Below are 25,151 nucleotides of genomic sequence, written 5' to 3' on the forward strand. Positions count from 1 at the left end.
CCTCCCTTCCGAGGAGTGGCTGGTGGGTTTGAACCGCCAGCGTTCTGGTTAGCAGTCAAGTGTCTTAGCCACTATGCTACCAGAGCTCCCTGGTCCCTGGTAGGCACACTAATAACATGTGTTGACTAATATAATCCCAGAGGTAGGTACCACTATTATTTTCCATTTTTAGACAAAGACTCCAAGGGAAGTTGTGACGGAACTACAGTCACACAACTTGTGAGCGACATTAACCAGAAAACCAAACTCATTGCCGTCAAGTTGATTCTAACTCATAGTGACATTTGCTGAGTTGATTCCAAAGATAAACTAGAAAATGCTAGCCTCGAACTCCCCCGTTCTTTGCCTACCTATAAATCTTCATCTCAATTTCTCTTAGAACCCTCACATCATCATTCTTTGTGTACCTGTTGGTGTTATCCTAATGGACCATGATTTCTGGATTTAGGGGGGTGTCTCATTGTTTTTCCCTCAGAGACAAAGTATACATACATATATTTATGTTTTCTTTTTTTAAAACTTGTTGTGTGTTTGAACGAATAAGTAAAATGCAAACATACCTTTCCAAGTAAGACCACAGAGACCAGGAGAGAATTTTTCCTAAGAACCCTGCCCAGTGTTCCTCTTTGCTTTGTTTTCTTGGTGAGAAGCTTATCAAAAGAGCCAGTAGGCTTCTGATCGCATTTGTGTACTGAGTTAGGCATCAATACATCAGGCGTCATTCTTAAGGAATAGTGATATCAATTAAATCAGGTTTGCCGATTTGTTGGGGTAAGTGTTTGGGAGGGAATGACCACCATTATGGTAATGACAATAAATTAAAGTAATATAGCTTTTGAAATGCTATGTGCTATGCAAAAACTTGCACTTACTGCATACATTTTTTTTTTAAGTAGCTCCAATTTGCTTTCAGCAAAAAAAAAAAAAAAAAAATCAATCTTATGTCCATAAATTGTCAGAAGTTGCAGAAGTAATGGAAAAAAAAAAAGTTCAAATGTAAAAATCCTTAACTCCAGTAATGAGTTAGGCTTCAGCGTTTAAAATCATGGGCAGATAGGGCCATCTGGTGTCCAGTTAAATAACCATATGTTGATTTTTTTTTTAATAACCTCACTAATAATCAGTGTGATCCTGCTTCACAAAAACTAAACACTCTTTAGACTCCCTTAGGAGTGTGTGTGTGTGTGTGTGTGTTTGTGTAAACCTTTTCTGGACTTTTGACAGTAGTGGTTTCATATAATATTTGTACTTTCATGATTAAGTAATTTCACTCACATAATGTCTTGTAGTTTCACCCATGTTATAAGCTGTTTCACAGACTCACTGTTACTCTTTAATGTGGTGAATTATTCAGTTGTGCCTGGATGTACCATAGTTTATGTATTTGTCCATTGATGGTGCTTCCTTAGGGGTATATTTTGAAAAATTTGGCTCATTCCTCAATTGAAGGCTGCTCATTCTAATCATACTACACAAGGCCTTGCACAGTGAATGCTATATGCAAGCTAAAGGTATGGATGGGGGCTTGGGAGATGGAAGCAAAACCGATGAGTAAACAAAGGAAGCTAATAAGGAGAGAACAGAAAATGTAGCCCAAGAGCAAGGGTGGGAGTGGGGTGGGGTTTAAGAGACCATGAAACCCATGAGAGAGAAAAAATGGGCCTGTCTTTGGGGTCCCTCAGGCCCTGCAAATATACTAGCTCAGTCCATGTGTAACCTATCCATAAATTCTTGGTCTTGAATAAGTTGTGGTTTTTGATGACACAAACAGTATCAATTTTTGAGAAGCCAGAAGAATATAAACCCTAAAATCTGACATGCTAATCCTCACGAGTCCCAAATGCCTGTATGTCTTATTTTTTCAACCTTCTGATAAAGCCCAACAACTAAGATGTAAGGAGAGAAGAAATGAGATGAAGTCGTAATCATTGCTTGGGACCATTATTGGTGTCTAGGCCTCCCACCCAGCCTCCCTGCTGGTCTGTGTCTCTCTGCTGCAAAGATAGGCTAGGAATGAAGAGGCAGGTGCATTGGAACAATGCTATAGAACCTGTGCTGGAAGCCAACAGGGCCCAAGTACCACCCTGAGGTCTTTAGCCAGAAATGGGCTCTTCAATGCCTTAAACACACCTCAGCGTTTTATTCACCAGTTAGTAACTTTCCGGTAACCGCAGATGAGAGGTTCTCAACGGAGGATGGTTTTGTGCCCCCTAGGGGATAGGTGACAGCTCTGGAGAGGTTTGGGTTGTCATAATTGGGGAGCATCAGCTGGTGGGTCGAGACTGGGGACGCTGCTGAGCGACCCACAATGCACAAGAGAGCCTCTCACAACAAAGAATGATCGGGGCCCAAAGGTTCGTAGTGCTGAGGTCGAGAAACCTAAGTGTAGATGGCAGGACAGGTCTGCGAGGGAATTGTTGAAGCGGCAGGAGCAGTAGAAGGTGGACCTCGAGCTTGAGAATTCTACCAGGGAGACCACTGCCCAGTTTGGAGAGGGTATCGTGCCATATTAGCACCTGTGGCCTGATGCCAAGTTGGAGGTAACAGGACACCAGTAGAGGCTCTGGTCAGGGGTGGTATTTGTTGCCTGTCATCAAGCCCCCCTCAGCCTCCATGCTGATCCCACGTGTTACAGAGTACGACTGTTCCCCAGCGTTTTCTTGGCTGTAATCTTTACAGAAGCAGTTGCCAGGGCTTGCTTTCGCAGAGTTGCTGGATGGGTTTGAACCACCAGCCTATAGGTTAGTTAGTTGTTGTTATGTGTCATCGAGTCGGCCCCGACTCATAGCGACCCCTCCTTGGGTTTCCGAGGCAGTATTACTACAGAAGTAGATTGCCCAACTTTCCTTCAGAGAAGTGGGTGGTGGGTTTGAACCGCCAGCCTTCTGTTTAGCAGTCAAGTGCCTTAGGCACTAAGCGGTTAGTTAGTAGTTGGGTATAAACTGCTTGTACCACCCAGGCTCCCCTGGCCAGGGGTAATCCAAGACAAATGTAGAGTCAGGCCACACATAATGATTGGTGATACTGAGGCTCATCAGTTTGGCCCTATTCATTCTGCTTCCCACCATGAGGGGGCCTTGAAGATCAAATTTCCTATTCACATCAAAGGAGCTCTGGTAGTACAGTGCGTAAGGCACTTGACTGCTCACCAGAAGGCTGGCGGTTCAAACCCACCAGCCACTCCTCGGAAGAAAGGTTGGGCAATCCTACTTCCTTAGTGATACTGCCTCGGAAACCCAAGGAGGGGTCGCTATGAGTCGGGGCTGACTTGATGGCAAACAACAACAACATCAAAGGAATAAGTGGGTTTGGGTGAGAGGAGAAAGGGAGTAAACAGGGGTGAGCATAAGAACAGCAGATTAATAATGGCTTATTTAAATACACATTTGGGGAAAAAATCATGTTTCGATAGGTTTCAGATGGGAGAGAAGACCTGTTAAAACTAAAACGTGACTTCATTAAGTCAGCTTTTGGTTGGGCAATTTCAAAGGAAAACGAGTCTCTCCCGTAAAAAACAAGCAAAGGAGGAATCCTAAAACAATAACAACCTCAGGACTTAAAAAGACCAAAAGCAAAGCTGCTGTGCTTAAAACACTTCTTCTTCTTCTTCTTTTTTTTTTTTTTAAAATCTGATAGGGGCCTGTAGTCAACAGATTTCCCTGTAATACAGGGCAGGGACCCAAGTTCCAAAGGTGGGGGAAGGCCAAGTTGAAGACATGCTGCAGGATTTTTTTTTTTTATACAGGACATTTATAGGATGCTTGCCAGCGCTCCAAGAGGACTTGAAGAAATCTGCTTTGTAAATTTGTAAATAATAATATAATAATAAAATTAGGGTTGATTCCTGAAGGACCACTCCTAGTGCAGAGTCACATTCATGCACTCATTCAGCACACTTGTAGGTCCAGACATTTTAGTGCAAGGGATAAAAAGAACTCTAAGATATGCTTTTCTCTGTCAGTTTGGTGGGGAGAACACAGGGAATTACAGTGCAGCACTTCTATAGAGATAGGGCCTCGGAAACCCAAGAAGGGGTCGCTATGAGTCCAATCCACTCCACTGCAGTGAGTTTTTTTTTTTTTTTTAAGAGAGTCGCAAATGTCCCTATCCCCAGCTCTCGGCTTTCTAGCTGTGCATTTTGGGTAGTTAGCTAACACCTCACAAAGCTGTTCAGTACATAAAAGCGACAGTCCGTAAATTCCCAGCCCGGGACCCGATATTAAGCGCTCCATAAATGTTAGTTATTATTAACAGAACCATGCTGAAGAGAGGGGAAAAAAAAAAAACCAAATAACAAAAAACTATCAGATTGACTGGGTAACTGGAAAGAGCGGGGATTTGCATTTATGATTCATATTCGCAAAAAAGTTTGTGACTCACAGTCTGGGTGGTAGCCCTGCAAAGTTTCTGAGCAAGGATGTTCGCTCTTCACAAAGACCTAAAATAAGCAGAGGCTGCAGCCCAGAGAACTGCCGTAGGAATCTTCCCGGGCAGTTCCACTTTCTAGCATGGTTGAGCCTCGACTACATTTCCCAGGTCGCCCTACTGCTGAAGCTCCCTCAAGATTGGTTTGTACAACGCGGAAGGGATTATGGGTCTCCCAGCAACGGATGGAGTTCTGGACCGTGAGTGGACGCGCAAATCCCTTCCCTGCCGCCGGCAGATTGGCCAACCTCAGGTCCATTTCCGAAATCATAGAGCATTCTCCGGCTTTTACTTCCAGCCATGTGGTGGTGGAACCTCATAGACACTTTCGCCACGCTTCTTTCGGCCCCGCCCGTTTTCCCCTGGAAGCTGTGAAACTCCGGAGACTGGATTAGAGCTACAGAATCAGCCGAGAAGCTTTGGGCGGGGCAGTGCGCAGGCGCCAGCGGTGAGAGGAAGACGCGCGCGGCGCTCGATTGAAGAGGGAGTTTCTAGGTGAAGAGACCCAGCGGCAGGCGACCCAGCGAGTGGGTGACCGAGCGTCAAGTCCACCCGCCATGGCAGCCCTGCGCTACGCAGGCCTAGACGACACGGACAGCGAGGACGAGCTGCCTCCGGGCTGGGAGGAAAGAACCACCAAGGACGGCTGGGTTTACTATGCCAAGTAAGGGGGCCGCAGTGGGCGCCGCCGGGCCTGGACGCACCTGGAAACCTGACAGTCTCACGTGCCCGACCACTCCACTGCCCTTGTAAGCCGCCTGCGATGCCCTGCGGGCCTGCTTGGCGAGGGCGGTGCGACATGGAAGTGATTGCCAAAGAGTTTCAGCTGAAGGGCTTCGCTGTTCCCGAGGAGGGACCGGCCCACCTGGTGGAGCCCTGGGTCGAGCGAGGGTCACCTGGCAGCCTCCAGGCACGCCCTCTCCTGTTCAGGAGGCAGCACTGCAAGGCGCAGTGGTGGGCAAACGCCTTTTCAGAAATAGTAAATACAGAAAATAAAGTGCAGATGTCTAGGTCCCTCCTCGGGGATCTGGGCAGGGGCCCTGGGGAAGTGTACTTTTTTTTTTTTTTTTTTTTTAAACATTCTGTAGAGTTTCATTTTCCCTTCTGGGCAAAGTGTTGGAAACAATAGCAGAGCCTTCAGCGTCTTGGCCGCGTCGTTTACTGTGTGACGTTGGGCAATTGAAAGAACATGAAGTCTCAGTTTCCTCATCTGTGAAATGGGTTGATAGGAGGGATAGTTCAGGCATTGTGCATAAAGCACTCAACAGAAGGCCTCTTAAATGTTAATATTAAAGGCTAGTACGTGCTCAGTAACTGCCAGCCTTTGCTGCTGTGTCAGCAGCTAGCGAGTGCCTGAAGTATACAGATTCTGGGTTGCCACAAAGACCAGCTTTTTACAATCAGTTGTTTGTCACTAGCTCCCGTAGTTGCAGGGCACCTCTCTTCAGACCCTCTACCCAGTCGTGTGGGGCCCTCCAGTCTTTGACTTTTGAGACTGAATGATACCTTTGACTCATCCCAACCCTGGATTCTGGTGGTGCAGTGGTTAGCGCATTTGGCTGCTAACCAAAAGGTCAGGGGTTCAAACCCACCAGCAGCTTTGTGTGAGAAAGATGAGGCAGGCTGCACTAATAAAGATTTACAGACTTGGAAACCTTTTGAGGCGGTTCTACCCTGCCCTGTAGGGTCGCTTTGAGTTGGAATCCATTCAGTAGCAGTGGGTATTTATTTATTTATTTTGGGTAACCCTGGATTCTTAACAATCCCTTTGATCTCTCCTGACCTGCTAGTGTCTCTGGTCTCTCTTTCCCTCTTAACTCTGGAGGGGCACTAGTTCTTCTATTGAGGGTTTGGAAACTCTCTTGAAGATTGTCCTTTGAATCATTTCCTTTTTCCAGCACATCATCTTTCTTCCTCAGCAGGGCCAGGCCCAAAGCCAGGGCTGGTGGACAGAAGCTGTATGTCCCCCCGAGGCCTCTGGGGCCCTGTGGAAACCCCTTTGCCAGCCTTAGTCTTTTCCTGTCTACCTGCTCAGCTTTTCTGCCTGCCCCACAATGCACTGATAGATCATCCCAAAGGCACCCGCATCCCATAGGACCTCCACCAGCCTCCAAGGGAGAGACAGTGTCTCTTGTTTCTGGATCTTATCCAGTAAGGGGGGGGGCGCTCTGGGACATTGCCACCCACCGAGGGCAGACCTGCTTCAGGGAGAGCTGGCTAGTCCTTTCTGCCCTCCCTGCAGCGGAATAAGGTGGCTCTACAGTGGGAGACGTAGTGGAGGGGCAAGGGCCCAGTGTTGGGGCTTCTTAGATCCTTCCCAGATCCTTCCCAGCCTCCCCTTTTCCGTGCAGCCCAGGCCTCTTGGCCACCAGAGGGCAGCTAGCCTTTCCCTGTGGGGAGATGGTTCACTTCCCTTACCTGGACACTTTTTCCTCACTGTGAGCTCAAGATCTCTGTGCAAAGCTAGAGAAACTATGCTTAAAAAACAAACTCTGAAAAGTGTACCTGTAAGTAATGTTCCTATGGTCTAGTAGAAACGTACTCATGATCCCTTTGGTTTAAATCAAAATCACTAATAATTTCTTTAAATGACAAAAAAACTTATTGAAAGGAAAAAAGATAACAGACGGCTTCTATTTAAGACAATAACACTTTGTGGATGTGTTGTAATTTACTCTTTATTAAAAAGTCATTTTAGGTTACAGTTAAAAAGAACACCTTTTAATTAATTTTTACATATTTACTTTGGGGGAAAAAAAAAACTTGTATGTGAAAGACACAGTTCTAAGTTCTTCACATAGTACTTTTTCAGCACCGTCTGTAACCCGAAGTAGGTGTTACTATAGGGAGCCCTGGTGGTGTAATGGGAAAGTGCTTGGTTACTAACCAGCAAGTTAGCAGTTTGAACCCATTAGTGGCTCTTTGGGAGGAAAGACCTGGAGATGTGCTTCTGTAAAGATTCCAGCCTTGGAGACCCTCTGGGGCAGTTCTGCTCTGTCCTGGAGGGTCTCTATGATATGGCACCCAACAACAACAACGTGTTAAAATTATCTCCAATTTACTGATGAGGAAACTGAGGTCCAGGGAGGTTAAATAATTTCTTGCAAGGCACACAAGTGGTAAGTGGGAGAGCCAGCCTCCGGAGCCCTCAACCACCAAATTCCTCTGTTCAGTTAGACCCGCTTGGGCTCTTTCCTGGGGCAGCTGCCCCTCAGCAGAGACCTGTGCAACAGGCACAGATCTGAGCCCTGTGTTCCCCAGGTTGGAGCTTGAGGTCTGGCTCTGATCGTTAGCGTCTTTGAGGGGGTTGGGATTGGGGATGACTGTTGGGTGACCTGCTTGTCCCCGTCCAGGGGCACAGGTGCTGTAAAGATCCCCACGGCAGACTGGGGAGGGCGAGTGCAAACTGGGAAATCGCATGAGGTGAGGACCCGCCCCCTCGGACGGGCAGACGGGCAGATGGGTACGCTGGCAGATGGGTACGCTGCTTCCTGCCCTGCAGGTTACTCGGCCTCTGTCCCTTTCTGTCTCTTCCTGATCCTGCCCTCTCTGGCCTTGCTCCTTGCTACTTTGGCTTTGGCAGCCTCACCATTGTGAGGAAAGAGGCCTTTCTCCCTTCTGGCTCCCATTGCGTGCCCTGCACCATTTCGTGATCATGGGTCTGTGCCCCACCAGCTGGAACTCATATGTTCATTCATTCATTCTGTTCCTTTGTTCAAACAAGTGTTTCTTGAGCGCCCACCATTTGCCAGGCACAGTCCAGGTGCCGGATACAGTAGTGAGTGAGGCTAAACTCCCTGCCTTCACAGAACTGGGTGTCTGAGACAAGCAAGCAAGCAGACAATATCCTTTTGGTTAGTGATGGGGCCCCAGGATAAACCAAAATACAAGCAGGACAACGGATAGGGGCTGGTGGGTTTGAACCACCCACCTGTGGTTCCCAGCCAAGTGCTTTAACCCCTGTCCCACCAGAGCTGCTTTTTGTTTTTTGGGGTTTGGGGGCAAAGTTAGAGTTGGGTGGAGATGGATGGGTCCATTCTAGCTAGAAGATGAGATAGGCCTTCATGGAGGAGGTGAACTTTGGCAAGAAACATGAGAATGAGCCAGTCGGGAAGGTCTGGGGCAGGAGTGTTCCAGCTGGAAGGAACAGTGAGGGCAAAATCCCTGAGGTGGGTGAGCAAGGCAGGGTTGAGGACAGGTAGAGGCCAGTGTGGTTGAAGAAGTGAGGTGGGCACTGGTAGACAATGATGGGACATAGGAGGTACAGGCCCTGTCATGTGAGTGAGTGAGGTGAAGGACAAGACTGACATCAACATAGAGGCCTGTGACATGAGTCCTTGTTAATGGAAGATTGCAGTAAGATTGAGACCTTTTCTTTCCTTCCCTTCTTCCCTTCTTATTCCTCCTCCTCCTCCACTAGCCTATATAGGCAAGCTTTCAGGAGATTTTCATAGGATGGCATTTGCTCACAACTGAGGGAATTTGACCTGATGTAAACAGTAGAATTTCTGTTCTAAATCTTTATTCTCTGTCTGGCTTTACTACTGTTACGTGATATAATCTGGGATGGAATGGATTAATGCAACTGATTGTTTTTTAGAAGTTCGTTGTTATGTGTGGATGGGTCAGTTCCCACTTGAGCAGCCCTGTGCACAACAGAAGAAACACTGCCTGGTCCCGCATCATCCTCACACTGGGTGCCGTGTTGGAGCCCATTGTTGCAGCTGCTGTGTCACTCTGTCTCGTTCAGCCTTCCTCTTTTTCGTGGACCTTCTACTTTAACAAGCATGATGCCGACTCTTGGGACCGATCTCTAGGGTTATTCTAGGGGTCATTCTGGCTGTACTTCTCCAAGACAGACTTGTTCATTCTTCTGGCACATGGTATATTCAATATTCCTTGCCAACACCATGATTCAAATGCATCACTTCTTCTGTGGTTTTCCTTATTAATTGTCCTGTTTTCCCATGCATATGAGGCAATCGAAAATACCGTGGCTGTGATCAGGTGTACCTTAGTTCTCAAGGTGGCAGCTTTGCTTTTTAACTCTTTAAAGAGGTCTTGTGCAGTAGATTTGCCCAATGCGGTGTCATTTGATTTCTTGACCACTGCTTCCGTGGGGGTTGATTGTGGATCCAAGTAGAATGAAACCCTTGACAGCTTCAGTCTTTTCTCCATTTATCGTGGCGTTGCTCATGGTCCAGTTGTGAGGTGTTTTTTCTTTTCTCTATTTATCATGGTGTTGCTTATGGTCCAGTTGTGTTTTTTTTTTTGAATGTTAAGGTGTAATCTATACTAAATCAACTCGATGGGAGTGGGTTTGGTTTTTGGTTTAATCCATACTGAAGGCTGCAGTCTTTGATCTTCATCAGTAAGTGTTTCAAGTCTTCTTCACTTTCAGAAAGCAAGGTTGTGTTGCCTGCATATCCCAGATTGTTAGTGAGTCTTCCTCCAGTCCTGATCCTGCATTCTTCATATAGTTTTTTGGATTATTTTCTGAGCATGCTTGAATAAATATGGTGAAGAGATACAACTCTGACACATACTTTCCTGATTTTAAACCATGCATTGTTTCCTTGTCTGTTTGAACAACTGTCTTCTTTATGTGTGGGTTCTGCATGAGTACAGTTTAGTATTTTAGAATTTGCAGTCTTCATGATGTTATCCTTAACAGAAGTGTAATTATAGCTAATTATTGTTTTGTGGATTTTTTAACAGTCACACCGAGGAGAAAACTCAATGGGAACATCCGAAAACTGGGAAAAGAAAACGAGTAGCAGGAGGTTTGTATGTTGTTCTCATCGTAAAGCAAAGAACTTTGCACTTAAAGCTTTGTTAGACAGGAAACATGTTGGCATGCCATTCTGGGAAAGCTCATTGTAGAAAACCATCAAGGAACTGGCCTCTCATTCTGAGTGGCCGATAGACTTCAGGAGAAGGAGATGCTGAGATGTTGGGGTGGAGTGATGAAGATTCTTACTGGTTTTAAAGAAACTATGTGTGGTGTAGTGAATTACTTGGTATGGCTTTTCTAGCCATAGTCTTTGTAACTCCCACTTTGCCATGAGCAACTGAGTAGCTGCTTGTTAAAGTCATCCACCTGGGGCAGCATGAAGTAATCTGGGAAGGTTCACTTGCTCTCGGGTGTGTAGAACTCTGATGTTGGGATTGGTTGGTTTTACCACTGTACCAGGCTCAAAATGAGCCCTCCTAGAGGCAGAAGGAATCTCTCTGACTGCTGGGTGAGAGAGACACACTGCTGAGAGAGAGAGATGTAGAGATGGCAGCCCTGGAACCAAGAGACATGGGACACAGTGGCACGCTTACCTGGCCCACAGTGGCAGAGGCCAGGCCAAGAGGCCAAGGGCCAGAGAGGCATGTCTAGGGGCACAGCAGAGGGGAGACTGTTGTGATTGAAGAACTGTATCCTGAGAGCATTCCTGAGCTTGGAATTATAGCCCGTTGCTTCCCTAATAAATCCTATAATCTGTGAGTTCTGTGTAGCCACTGTAGCGAATTATTGAACCTAGCAGAGAGGTGGTGGGTGCTGTGGGAGGGATGGTTGGTGTCAACGTTGGTAAGAGGGTTGGAGGGTGGCGGCATGTCTGGCTTCATAAGAACAGGCCTTGGGCTGCTGATGGTGATTCTGTCCTCCTTCTCTGGAGTTAGAGGGGTCAGAAGATGCCGCCTCCGCACTATGAAAATAATCAGCATTCCTAACTCATGGTATATTAGGTTTTCGTATGTGTGTTTGTAATGGTTCCTATCATAAAACTAAAAACACCAGTATTTTACGGGGTTCCATGAAGATCTCCATGCTCTGTAGGTGCTCCTGTTTGCAAGTGGGAGATCCATGAAATAGAAATAGAAGAAGGTTCCTGCCCTCAAGGGCTTTTGGGTCCAGTTGAAGAGACAAGATGTAAACGTGAAAAAAAAAAAAAAGAAATACTCAAGAATATTGCACAAGAGGTGCCATAGTCAGTATGTGAATGATGTGCTGGGGCCTGCTGTCCATACAGATGCGTTCTATGAATTCATCCAAGGGAGGGTTCATGTGGGTGGGTGCATCCAGGAAAGATCAGCAGAAGCAGGAGTGGGTGGAGCTTTTAAGACTGAGCAAGAATGAAGCAGGGTTTTCTTTCAAAGCAGGAGGCCAGATGTGTGGACCAGTTAGGATACTGGGCCTTTTGCAGTAGCCACCATTGGATCACATGGCCTTAGGGTGTCGAAGCTGTTAGTCTGGTGGGATAGGCTTCAGGGTAGGAGTGGCCAGGCATGGGCCTCTCCCTCTTCCCTGGGGTATCTGGGGAGGGGCTTCCATTCACCCTGTCACACACTGACCTGGCATTCTTTCCTGTGTTTCAGACTTGCCATACGGATGGGAACAAGAAACTGATGAGAATGGACAAGTGTTTTTTGTGGAGTAAGTATCTACATAGAAACTATTCTTGACCATCTTGATTTTTAATAGGATTTTAAAAGTTATGGTAGTAATACACATCGACTATAGAAAAATTAGGAAAATCAGAAAAGTATGAGGTACATAATCATAATGATACCAGCAGGAATCCTTGCTCTTAACAATTTTTGGATTAATACTTCCAGTCTGTTTTCTAAGCACATGCTTTCTTAGAAACAAACAAACAAAGAATGTACTATGTGAACTGCTAGTAACCACCTTTTCCCAGGTAATATTTCATGAGCGTTTTCTCATAGTTTTCAAGATTATGGTACTTAGTAGCTGTATTTTAAGGATCCCGGGTTAAGTGCTTGGCTGCTAACTGAAAGATCAGCAGTTTGAATCTATGAGCTGTTCCAAGGGACAAAAGACATGCCCGTCAGCTTCTGTAGATGACAGTCTTGGAAACCCTATGGGACAGTGGTGCTCTGTCCTGTGGGGGTGCTGTGAGTTGGAATCGACTCAGTAGCAATCGGTTTATAGAGTATTATGTACAGATATACTATAAGGAGCTTTGTGGTGCAGTGGTTAAATTATTCAACTGCTAACCAAAAGGTCAGCTGTTTGAACCTATCCGCCACTTTGTGGGAGAAAGGTGAGGCATTCTGCCTCCATAAAGATTTATAGTCCTGGAACTCTGATGGGGCAATTCTGTTCTGTTGCGATGAGTCAGAATCTACTTGATTGCAGTGGGTTTTTGGTTTTATACTGTAATTTATTAAATTATCTATTGGACATTGATGTTATTAAATTCCTATCATCGGGCATGTACATTTATAAATAACATTTTGGACATCCTTGTCACTAAAACTTTTTCATTTCTCTGACTCTGTTCTTGGAATAAATTCCGTCAGTACTAACCACCTATTGAGTACGTAGTGTGAGCCAGGCGTGGTTGAAATCATGGTATATCTGTAACATCAGTTCATTTAATCCTCACAGTAACCCTAAGGGGCAATAGTACTGCTGTTGCCCTTGGCCTACCGCTAATGATGCAGACCAGGCTGGGAAGTGACTTGATAAGGATGCCACAGTGAGGAAGTGGCAGAGCTAGGATTGGAACAGGGTGCTGCTCTAAACTCTGCCGTCTTGACCACTTTCATCAAGAAGGGAACGAATGTGAAATGCTCTCATTTATGGAGTTAGAATTTGTTGGTTAATAGAAGTTGGTTTAAGCAGGGAGTTATTTTTATTTATTTATTTTTTTAATTAGGATTTGGGTGAAGATTTACAGAGTAAATTCACTTTTCATACAGCAGTTCACATATACTTTGTCTCATGTCATTGACCAAAATTTACAATGCAGCAGCTCCCCTCCCACTTCCTCCCCATAGTTACCTCCTCCCAGTGTCCATCCCTTCATACTCTTCTGCACCCTGAGCTATCTCCCTGTGCATAAGCAGCCCTTCCTTCTCCCATGATTGTTCTCTCCAGGGCGTGTGTCTACTTGAGGTAAATGTTTAACTCACTTGCCTGTACTTTGTTTGGCTGGAAACCACAGTTGTGGGTTCAATTCCAGACCTGAAGGGCAGCTAGGGGCCATAGTCTCAGTGGTTACACCAGGCTCCATTGGACCAGCAAACCTGGTCCCCACCTTCTTTTTTTTTTTTTTTTTGCCTCCAAATGATTTTGAGTTTTGTACCACATTGTTCTCCCTCTTTATGCAGGATCTCCTACATCCCTTCCAAGTGGATGGCAGTGGTAGCTGGGCACCATCTAGTTCTTCTGGTCTCATAGTTGTATAGGTTGCAGATCGGATGGTGTACCAGTCGCTAGGACTGATTGTTTCCATTAATTTTGGTTTTCTTCTTTCTTCTTGATGAGGAGAGACCCGTTGTTGCATCTAGATGGCAGCTTCCTAGCTTTTAAGGTCCCAGTAGCTACTCGCCAAAGTAGTAGGTGGAACAATGTTTTGTATAGTATGTTATGCCAATTGAGTTTGATGTCCCCTGCGACTATGGTCCCAAGCCCGCAGGATCAACTACTCGGTCCCTCTGGGTAGCTGGCTGTGACCAAGTAATGACCATAACCTTGCCCCTTGTCAGCTCTACTATACACCTGGGAATTCTGATCATTCACATGAACTTATAGGCCCATTGTCTGCCAACCCTGTATATGATCTTGGATACACTCTCCATTTAGACATACCTAATTGTTTAGCTTGTTCACCCATCTATCCGTCCCTATACCCATGTTTGCTTTCATTGACAACTCAGTATTGTATATGCAAAGGGGTTCATATTTGTTTTTTGTACTACCCATGTAACTCTCTCTGTCTTTCTCATCCTCAATGCTGCCATATTGGTCACTCACATTTGGTACATTGCCCTTCTCTTCACCCAAATCAATATTTATCTCTATCTATCTAACAGCATTCCCTCCCCTTCCCTCCCACCCCTGGTAACCAACAAAGAAAATGTCCTCCAATATATAAACCTTTCCTTAACTTTTACAATAACGGACTAATACAATATTTGTCCTTTTGTGACTGACTTATTTCGCTCAGCATAATGTCCTCCAAGTTCATCCACGTTATGCGGTGTTTTGCAGATTCTACATTATTCTTTAGCGTTGCATAGTATTCCATTGTGTGAATGTACCAAAGTTTGGTTATCCATTCCTCAGTTGTTGGACATCTAGGTTGTTTCCAAGTTTTGGCTATTGTAAATAGTGCTGCGATGAACATCGGCGTGCATATATCTGTTCTTGTTATGGCTCTCACTTCTTTAGGGTATATACCTAGTAATGGGATGGCTGGGTCAAATGGTATTTGTATTTCCAACTTTTGAAGGAATCGCCATATTGCTTTCCACAATGGTCGTACCATTTTACAGTCCCACCAGCAGTGTATGAGAGTCCCAATCTCTCCACAACCTCGCCAGCATTTGTTATTTTCTGTCTTGTTGAACTTTGCTACTAGTGCTGGAGCAAGATGGTATCTCATTGTTGTTTTGATTTGCATCTCTCTAATAGCTAATGATCGTGAGCATTTCTTCATATGTTTGTTGGCCGCTTGAATATCCTCCTTGGTGAAGTGTCTATTCATGTCTTCTGCCCATTTTTTAATTGGATTGTTTGTCTTTTTGTTATTGAGGTGTTGGAGTGTTCTATAAATTCTAGAGAGGGAGTTATTTTTTGGACAGGGTATACCTGCAGTGTAAACATTTAATTTTAACGTCCTGGTGAGATAACACCAGGCTTTTGGGTGGGGCCAGACCTGTCCCGAATGTGCGGCTGCTGCTCGGACTGCAGGGTGGTCTTGCTCCCACCGTACAGTGTAGCCTGATGTGGACCATTAGGCCCAGTACCGTGGCCTCTGCAATTTCCAGTTTATTCACACTTGAACAAAAACTTACCTTTCTGAAAATTCCGAGGCTGATTCTTTCTGAATTTTTATGGCATTTTTTAGTATTTTTAGTGTACCTGATTGAGCCAAAACTTTTTTTTAGCTTCTTGTCTTTGGGACTTCCCAAAGCCTTCAGCTTAGTTTTCATAGGTATAGTACTTTATTTTCACCTCACATGATAATAGTTCTAATGACATAAAAACCTTTGACACAAACCTAGTGAACGCTTAGTGCATGCATAGCCATTATTGAGAGCAAAAGGACCAAGGGTGGCGTGTCTCTCAGCTGCCATGAGCAGCCACAGCGAGGAGACTTGGATGTGTGAAGTATTTGTTATTGCTCTGGTGGCAAAGTGCCTAATGCACTTGACTGCTAACCAGAAGGATGAGGGTTCAAACCTACCAGCCACTCCTCAGAAGGAAGACTGAGCAATCTACTTCTGTAGCGATACTGCCTTGGAAATCCAAGGAGGGGCCGCTATGAGTCGCAGTCCACTCGACGGCAGTGAGTTTTGGGTTTGTTTTGGTTTATTAGCTTGTAAAAGGAGCTCTGGTGATGTACTACCTAAGGCATTTGACTGCTAAACAGAAGACTGGCAGTTCAAACCCACCAGCTACTTCTCAGAAGGAAGATGGGGCAATTTCCTTCTGTAGAGATACTGCCTCAGAAACCCAAGGAGGCGTTGCTATGAGTTGGATTCGACTCGAGGGCAGTGAGTTTTTTGAGTTATTAGCTTGTAAAAGGAGCTTTGCTGGTATAGTGGGTAAAGCATTTGGCTGCTAATCAGAGGGTTGTTCAAACCCACCAGCTGGGGGAGGAAGATGAAGCTATCTACTTCTGTAAAGATTTACAGCCTTGGAAACCCAATCAGGGTCGCTGTGAGTTGGAATTGACTCGATGGCAGTACTTTTTTTTTTAGCTTGTAAAAGTTTTTCTTAATAAATTAAGGATACCAGCCCTTTGGTTACATGTTGCAAATGTGCTTAGAAAGTTACTCACCTGAAATGGGGTTATTTTTCATTGACCTCACGCAGTGGTTCCCAAAGGGTGGTTCCTGGACCAGCAGCATCAGCATCACCTGGGAACTTCCTGGAAAAGCGTATTCTCAGGATTATGTTATGGGAATGTATTCCGCCCGCCCCAGATTTACTGAGTCGGAAACTCTGGGGGTGGGCCTGCCAGTCTTTGTTTGAACAGGCCCTTCAGGCAATTCTGATGTGCAGCGGCTTGAGAAGCATTGATTTTCTGGAGAGCTGGGGTTGTCACTGTTTTTCTTTTATTGAGCACATAGTAAATAGTTTAGGTTTTGGGAGCTATATGGTGTCCGTTACAAGTACTCAACTCTTCCATTATAGCATGAAGACAGCAGTAGGCAATATGTAAATGAATGGATATGGCTGCTTTAATAAAGCTTTATTAACAAAATCAGGTGGTGGGCTACATTTGGCCTATGCACCATAGTTTGCCAAACTCTGGTCTAATCAAGAGGAACAAGCAGGGGCTTTGGAGTCCAGCTGGAACTTGAATCCCAGCTTCCCCAGCTAGGTGCCTAACCACTCTGAGCCTGTGACAGTGGTGTGTTGGTAAATGTTTAACCCCAGCTCTCTAGGAAAAAAACCTTTGATTTGTTTCCATGATGGGAATACTTCCACTCTGGCTGACTTCAGGCTACCAATGAGAAGTCGCTGTGGAGTTGGGAAGAAAGAGATAGGCACATTTGATTCTTAAGAGTCAGTGTTAGCTGGCTCCATCACACCACACCGCTGCTCTACTGTCTGTATAGAACATTGGGGTCATCACGTTTATCTGGAAGGCTATAATTATAATTAACACAGGTACAGATTTTTAACCTAAATGTAGTTTTATAAACTTACATACATACATAAAGTGTATACCTGTAATATATAACTACATAAATGTATAAACAAACATTTTGTTTATATATATATATAAAAACAAATACGTGTATATTTATACACACACACACATGTATGTGTGTGTGTATGTAGATATATATATATGGAGCACTCTGGTGGTGTAATGCCTAAGATAATTGACTGTCAACCAGAAGGTTGGCAGTTCAAACCCACCAGCCACTCCTCGGAAGACTGGGTAAGCTATTTCCATAGAGATACCGCCTTGGAAACCCAAGGAGGGGTTGCTCTGAGTCGAATCGACTTGACAGCAGTGAGGTTATATATGTATATATATATATATATATATATATATATATATATATATATATATATATATATATAAACATATATATATGTAAACATGTACACATAACTTTCATACATGTGGAATTTTGTTCTACCATGGGTGGGGTTGCCATGAGCGGGGGGCTGACTGGACTGCAGCTAACAACAACAGTGTATATTACAAATATATTTTAAACCTGAAATTTTGTCATTTCTAGAGAGCTATATTTTGAGGTCAATTTATTAAAAATCCCAAGAATACATTTAAAATGTATAATGTCACAGATAAAATTCTGTTACATAAGGAATAACTTATTGATCCATATATACCTATATATTTTAATCTTTCTTAGTAAGATTCAAAATCAGTTCATTCTTACAATGAAAATCAGTAGCATTTTTGTAGTGAGCCCCTTTTGTGTTTCCTTGAGACTCATCGTCTGAGTTTCCTACTTCTTTACCAACCTTAGGACAGTGTACGGGGCTAAGTGATTCAGTTGAAAAACTCTGAAAAGAGTGCCTGACAAATCTTACAGCCACGTTGCATGAATAAATTAATAAAGGCCATCTCAAGAAGCCCTCTTTGAGATCTAAGGCTAAAAGCAGTGGGTATTGTGTATCATAGTGTATTTTACAGGTAATCCTAATGAAAGAGCTTTGATGACTATCTTTCTAGGCAGGAGTGTTATCCTGCTGGAGCCTGGAAGATACACTAAAATGACCCAGTTCTTTTCAGTGGTGAGAACCAGCCTTTTGGTCCATGAGAAATGGGGTTGTCCTAAATGAGGAGATTATCTTACAGTGCTAAATGCCTGTGTTCTCAGCTGTGGGTTAGTGTAAAATCCTATCTCCTTTTCTTTACAGTCATATAAATAAAAGAACCACGTATTTGGACCCAAGGCTGGCATTTACTGTGGATGACAATCCAACCAAGCCAACTACCAGACAGAGATATGATGGTAGCACCACCGCCATGGAGATACTCCAGGGCCGGGATTTCACTGGCAAAGTGGTCATCGTTACTGGAGCTAATTCTGGAATTGGTAGGCTATTACAGTTGTGTGTGTGTGTGTGTGTGACTGCAATGAAGGAAATCCACATAAATCTAATGCTGTGAAATTTTGTGTAGCGATTTCCCTAATTTAAAAATTTATTTTTAGCCCTTTTCAGCTGCCGTTTTGTTAAAATCATGACCTCCTTTTTAAATCCCAGTGTTATCATGTGTTAGAGCCGACCTTGAATTCTCGGAAAGCTGAACACTCAGCAGAAGGTTGTGGCTATTTTGGTATTCAAGGATTAGAGACAACAGGCCCAGCCTAAGAGTTTTTGGACTGGTCTGCGTGGTATACGGACATACTCCAATTACCTGGGTTATTCAAACCAGAATTGATTGGTAATGGAATATGGGGAACAACGTATCATGACTTTGGAACAAAGGATACTGCAGGTTTTGATTGGTCATGAGAATATCATTTTCCTTGGGGGAATGGATCTTATTTCTTTATAAAATTGGAGAATTAATTAGTCCTTGCTGTAACCTCTGAGGCAGCCCTCTCAGTTGCTGGGGTCTATTCCCAGTGACGGCCGTGAGGTAGATGACTCGGGAGTTTCCTCCCTCCAGCGTGGTCCCCAAAACCTCAAGCACTGGTGAAGAAGCAGAGGTAAAGCAAATGGCACCATAGCGCTCCATGAGATTTTGTTGGGACCTATTTACGTCAATATCTGAATCAGTAAGAGCCAGCTGCTTTTAGCTAGGCTCTGCGTCTTCAGAGTAATGTAGATCTAAGACATGAAAGTGCGTGGGGCTGCCTTCTGCCAAGCCCTCTGTGTGTGATTGCCCCGTCCAGCCCCATGATGTCCCCTGTTGGCCATCTCTCTCCTGTGCTTGTATCTCCTCACCCCTTTGGGCATCATCTCCATGCTCTGCCTGACTTAGTTTTGAGTGACCCCTTTTTCACCCTTCTGGAAGTGTTCCTGAGCATCATGAGAAAAGTGAGGAGCTAAGCATGCATTCTTAAAGGACCGGTTATTGTACATTACAGGGTCGGGACTTGAATAGGCTGCAGTGCCAGAGCAGGACTTCTGACTGTACTTGTCTAAAGAAACAAATGGAGGTTTTTTTTTTTTTTAAAAAACTGCAAGGGATTTATATAAATTCAACTTTCAGACCTCATCCTGAACTCTGAATATGTTCAGTCTGTCAGTCCAGTCATCTGATCCTCTGCAATGGGATAGATTCTGTGTGGTTGTTATTAATATAAAAGCCCTTGACACTGCATTAAGAATAATGGCAAATTCTTAGTCATCCAGCAAACAATGTATTGGGTTGATTATGTTGACTGCTGTTAAGGGTGTGGCTGGACCATGTAGTGTAGAATGATTAAAGAAAAGGAAGACTTAAGCATTTAAATATAAAATATATTTTTTGGCTTAACACACTTAACCAGAAAATTAACTACAAGATCTTACTCCCTTAATCTGGCTAGACTATTATTTACTTAGTAAAATATGGGCTTTTTTTTTTTTTTTCCATGTAATTGTTTGGTTATTTTCCATGTAGTTGTTCAAACTTTGCTGTCTGATGTTAGATAATGTATCTTTAAATATGGCTTTCTAATGCCAGGCTAACACAGGAATGATAGAGTGGTTCAGGAGGTAAAAAGTACTTCCTCTGGTTGGATATTTAATTATGCTAGAAAGAGGGAGATTCCTAAACATTGCAGGAGAAATGTGCTGTCAATCAGCGTGGACCTCAGATCCTTTGAGAAAAAACCCTAGTCTTGGTGCCTCTTTGCAGCTCCCTCTTCCCCCTGAAGGCCCTCCTTCCTGATGCTTGTATTTTATTTTGTAGACATTGTAGGTCAGTGTCTGTAGTCCAGCTGAATACTGTGGGTGAATCCTAAAGCTCAGGGCAGAAGGGATGGTGTGCTAAGTCTTAGGGAGACCAGCTCTTCCTGTTCAAACACTCACACCATCCTGAGCTCTACCTTCCCTCAGAAATTGCTTTTGACACGGATTCTCACCTCATTTCCCCTTTCCAGTCTTCAGAGGCTTGAAGTCTAGGTGAGTGCTGGTGATTTTTATTCTTAATTTTTGAAATAATACCATACTGAACATTCCAGGCAATCAAATAACTTGCAAATAACCTTCTCTCTGCAGCAGTAGTATCAGGGCCAAAGAAAGAAGCAGCTTCAGAAGCACGTGGCGTTTCATCCTGAGTTAGCTTTTATGTCCTGCGTGGCTGCCTTGGAATGTGTCCTGCCCAAGTAGGCTGTGGCTTCTAGATAAAGTTCTTCTACCGAACCGTGAAGCATGCCAGTTTATAAATTGCTATCACTGCTTTATTTCTGCCCGTTTTAAATGAAATAGCCGCATGCAGAGTGAATCACGCGTCTTCATTTCCACAACGTCTGGGCTTTCAAGAGTCATCTTTTATCATAGTTTTAATGATGTTGCAATTCCCTTTCCTTTTACCAACTCAAGGGAGCTGGTTTCTATCTATAAGCTGTTAAATCTTGAGCCTTGTGAATTTCTGTTCTATTTGAAGTAGACTGGGCTGAAACAACGTGTATCAGTATTGACTTGGAGAATGGTGACTCCAGAACTAAAACATAGAGATACCTTCTTCACTTCAGAGGCTGATGGATTTCCAGAGGTTCTCATCCTTTTTTTCTTTTTTAAAAATTCTATACAAGGCATTGCTTTGTTGGCATTACCAGTGGTGAGGCTCTCTGGATTGTGGAAGGAGACAGTGAGGTGGTAGTAGGGGACATCTTTTCCTTGATGACCTTCAGGGTTTGAGTAGGACATTGCCCCATTGGAAATAGCCTCTCAGCACATTTTCTTGTCTTCTCATTGCCCCTGGTTATAAGTGATACAGAGTTACACTTTGAATTTGTGATGTTTGATACGCTGAAGCAATTGAGCGAAACGTACTTCACTCAAAAAAATCATGGTGATTCTGGAGGAAGCAAGGAAGAGTCTGAGGAAATGGCAAAATAAGATCCCATGGATTCGTGGCATCTTTGTTTTCAGTTACGGTTTGTGGTCTGGTGTTGCTGTTGACCAACTATGGTCTGCTGCCTGATTTTGTAAATAAAGTTTTATTGGAACACAGCCATATCCATTTGTTTATGTTTTGTGTATGGCTGTTTTTGTGTTACCATTAGGGTTGAGTAGTTGGAACAGAGGCTCTTTGGTCTTCAAAGCCAAAAATACTTCTGTCTGTCCCTTTAAAGAAAAAGTTTGCACTAGGTAATGTAATTACTCTAAGAGTATGATCATACTTATTTTTACATACATATCTGTCTACTTCTGTAGTGATAACTGCCTTGGAAACTCAAGGAGGGGTCGCCATGAGTCAGATCTGACGTGACGGCAGTGAGTTTGGTTTTGGTATTATAAGAATCTCCACACAAGAGAGCAATCATGGGAGAAGGAAGGGCTGCTTATGCACAGGGAGACAGCTCAGGGGCCAGGAGAGTATGGAGGGATGGACACTGGGAAGTGGTAACTATGGGGAGAAAGTGGGAGGGGAGCTGTTGCATTGTGGTAAACTGTGGTCAATGACATGAGACAAAGTATATGTGAACTGCTGTATAGAAAGTGAATTTGCTCTGTAAATCTTCACCCAAATCACAATAAATAATAAAAAAATTAAAAAAAAGAATCTCCATACAAATAGAACTAACGGGACAAAGTTATGATAACTTCTTAGCCACAGCCAGCCACCCTGAAGTAGCAAGTTGTTGGGCCTGTCAGCTAGGGACCATGGTCGTGGGGAACATCAAGCTCAGTTGGCATAAAATGCTATGCAAAAACATTGTTCTCCACCCTGCTTTGGTGAGTAGCGACTGGGGTCTTAAAAGCTGGCATGTGGCCTTCTAACGTGCAACATTTGGTCTCCTCATCTGGAGCAAAGAAGAGTGAAGAAAACCAAAGGTGCTTGGAACCAGTTATTCCAGGGGACTAATAGATCCTGTTGGTAGCATAGTGGCTAAGACACTTGCCTGCTAACCAGACCGCTGGCGGTTCAAACCCACCAGCCACTCCTTGGAAGGAAGGTTGGGCAATCCTACTTCCGTAGTGATACTGCCTTGGAAACCCAAGGAGGGGTTGCTATGAGTCGGGGCCGACTCGACGGCACATAACAACAACAACAACAACAATAGATCCTGTGGACTTCCGCCTACATGACCTTGAGACCAGAAGAACTAGATGGTACCTGGCTACCATTGCCAACCATGTGGAAAGGGGTCAAAATAGGAGATCCTGGATAGATGGGAGAAAAATGTGGAGCAAAACTCAACATTATGAAAGCAGCCAGGCTTACTGGTCTTATGGAGACTGGTGAAACCCCCAAGACTATGGCCCCTAATGACCCTTCAGGCCTGGGATTGAACTTACTCCTGTGGCTTCCAGCCAAACAGGTGTATACAGGTATAGAAGGTGAACATTTAACCAGGTAGGTACACTCCTTAGGACAGTCAATCATGGGAGGCCAGGAGCACATTATTTGCACAGGGAAATAGCTCAGAGGGCAGGAATGCATAGGAAAAGACACAGGGAAAAGGTAACCATAGGGAGGAGGTGGGACGAGACCTGTTACATTATGGGTCATCATCATGAAACGAAGTGTGTGAGCTGTTACATGGAAAATGAGTTCTTGTAAACTGTAAACTTTCATCTACGTCACACTCAAAAAAAAAAAGAATGAAAATAAGATTGTGCTAACGGTCTCTAAATGAGCTCTGGTAGCATAGTGCCTAAGGCACTTGACTGCTAACCAGAAGGCTGGCGGTTCAAACCCACCAGCCATTCCTTGGAAGGAAAGTTGGGCATTCCTACTTCCGTAGTGTTACTGCCTCGGAAACCCAAGGAGGGGTTGCTATGAGTCGGGGCCGACTCGATGGCAAATAACAACAACAACAACAACGGTCTCTAAATGGGCCACTGTAGTAATAGGTGGATGCCCCAGCCCACATGCAGACTGTGGCATCGCATCATGTTTCACTGCTGAGGGTGTCCCACAGGTATCCAGCGACCGTCCGCTCACCTCTGTTCCCTGTTGTCTCAGGGAGCTGCAAGGCCGAGGATGTGGGCTCCTCAGCAACTAACATTCTTCTCTCCTTGACCTTTGTTTAACCAGCTTTCTGAACCTGAAGAACTTTGTAGATTGAAAGCTGTAGATTGTGGACCTCTCTGTGGAGTTCAGTATCTCAGTATCCAGGGGGAAGCCATCTCTTCACCCAAAGCTGCTGCTGGGACCCAGTGGCCCGGGACCCCGCAGTCCAGACTGCTCACCAGTAGAGACACGGGGGTGTTCATTTCTGTGTGTGTTCACTTAGCACTGAGAGTTGGGGGAAGGCTTTTCAGAACTGGAGTGAGCAACTTGATGGCTGTGATTTGGGAAAAATGAATGGAAATGTCTTGAACATGGTGACCATTAAAGACAAAGCTTACTGTGAAGGCTTAAGAGGAGGGATGTAGGCTGGGAATTGACACTGGGAGAGTCCCCCAGGCTCTCTTCTGGACTTACCCCATCACTCTCATTTGTCTTTGAGTCTGCAGCCTGACGTTTGCTCCTCAGATGGACTTACCCCATCACTCTGATTTGTGTTTGAGGCTGCAGCCTGACATTTTGCTCCTCAGACAGGATCCTCACACAAGTGCTAACGAGGGTCTCATGGAATAATGCCTTGGCGTGGGCTCTCCCCGGAGTGGGGGCATTTGTTGAAGTTCATGCAGACAGTTGTGGTGAGCAAGAGAAGTGTAGAGTACTATTTAAGGAATGAAATCCACTAACAGCATGAGCCAGTGAGGTGTTTTCAATCGCGTGTTCGCTGGTTATGATGATAAGAACTCTCTTCTTCACGTCAGTCTTAAACCAGTAGTAGTCAAAATTTGATTTTAAATCCCTTTCAGAAGTTAGTCAGGATGAAAAATTCCTTTCTCCTTTTGAATTTTTGCTGTGCTGGGCACTGTCGAATGCTGTGTTGCGAAGTTTGTAATAACCTGGCCTTGTTCAAGTTTTGAGCCAGAGCAAGTATTAACAGGTGCAAAACTGATTTTGTTTTTATTGTTTTTTCCCTCCTGAACAAATCCACGCTGGCCTCCTTGGTTTGTATCAGTAAAATACATTTCAGGAATGGAACTTGAGTTTCCTATTGGTATTTATGCTACATAATCACCGTCCTAATGGTGGTTTTGGGAATTTTAATGCACATTGAGATTTATATATTTTAAGAGATAAAAAGCATATTCTCAAGCTCTTGAATTTATTCTTAAATTTGCTACATAAACAAAGTAAAGGCATCAGACTTGCATGCAGGGAATCCCAGAGTGTTCCATTCTCGAATACAGCAGTATTCTAGGGTGCTGTTGAGATTGGTGGTCTTGGCTTACAGAGCCCACTTTCAAAAACTTGAGGTCTTATTTCTAAATCACACGTTGAAATTACAGTGTATTTCCCATTTTCTTTTATTCTGGCAGGATGACGCATTCAGATCTGGTGTAAATTCTAAATTCTACCAGTTCTGCAGGAATGCAAGGAAACAACATTTTCTTCATGTGGAAAGATGTATTCCTTAAGATTTTAAATCCATACTGCCCAATTATGAAAAAACTACCTTCCCTTACACCTTCAGGGTTTTGTTTTCTTTTCCATACTCAAGTGTTAGTAAATTCCGCCTTCCAGCCTAAACTGTGCCGTTGGCTTTTT

The 25,151-nt window shown here is 44.2% G+C and overlaps 1 protein-coding gene across 1 annotated transcript in view; it reads left to right on the plus strand.

Moving 5' to 3' along the window:
- Positions 1 to 4,982: 4,982 nt before the first annotated feature.
- The window catches only part of WWOX (WW domain containing oxidoreductase), a 1,154,388-nt gene continuing 1,134,219 nt past the window's right edge, over positions 4,983 to 25,151 (plus strand). Inside the window, exons 1-4 of the mRNA XM_007939111.2 lie at positions 4,983 to 5,089; positions 10,144 to 10,208; positions 11,791 to 11,848; positions 18,296 to 18,474. Of these exons, the coding sequence (XP_007937302.2) occupies positions 4,983 to 5,089; positions 10,144 to 10,208; positions 11,791 to 11,848; positions 18,296 to 18,474 (409 nt within the window). The remainder of the gene's footprint in view (positions 5,090 to 10,143; positions 10,209 to 11,790; positions 11,849 to 18,295; positions 18,475 to 25,151) is intronic.

The sequence above is a fragment of the Orycteropus afer genome, unplaced genomic scaffold (genome assembly GCF_000298275.1).
Source record: "Orycteropus afer afer isolate SDZICR_OR568_19922 unplaced genomic scaffold, OryAfe1.0 scaffold00057, whole genome shotgun sequence".
Classification (NCBI taxonomy): domain Eukaryota; kingdom Metazoa; phylum Chordata; class Mammalia; order Tubulidentata; family Orycteropodidae; genus Orycteropus; species Orycteropus afer.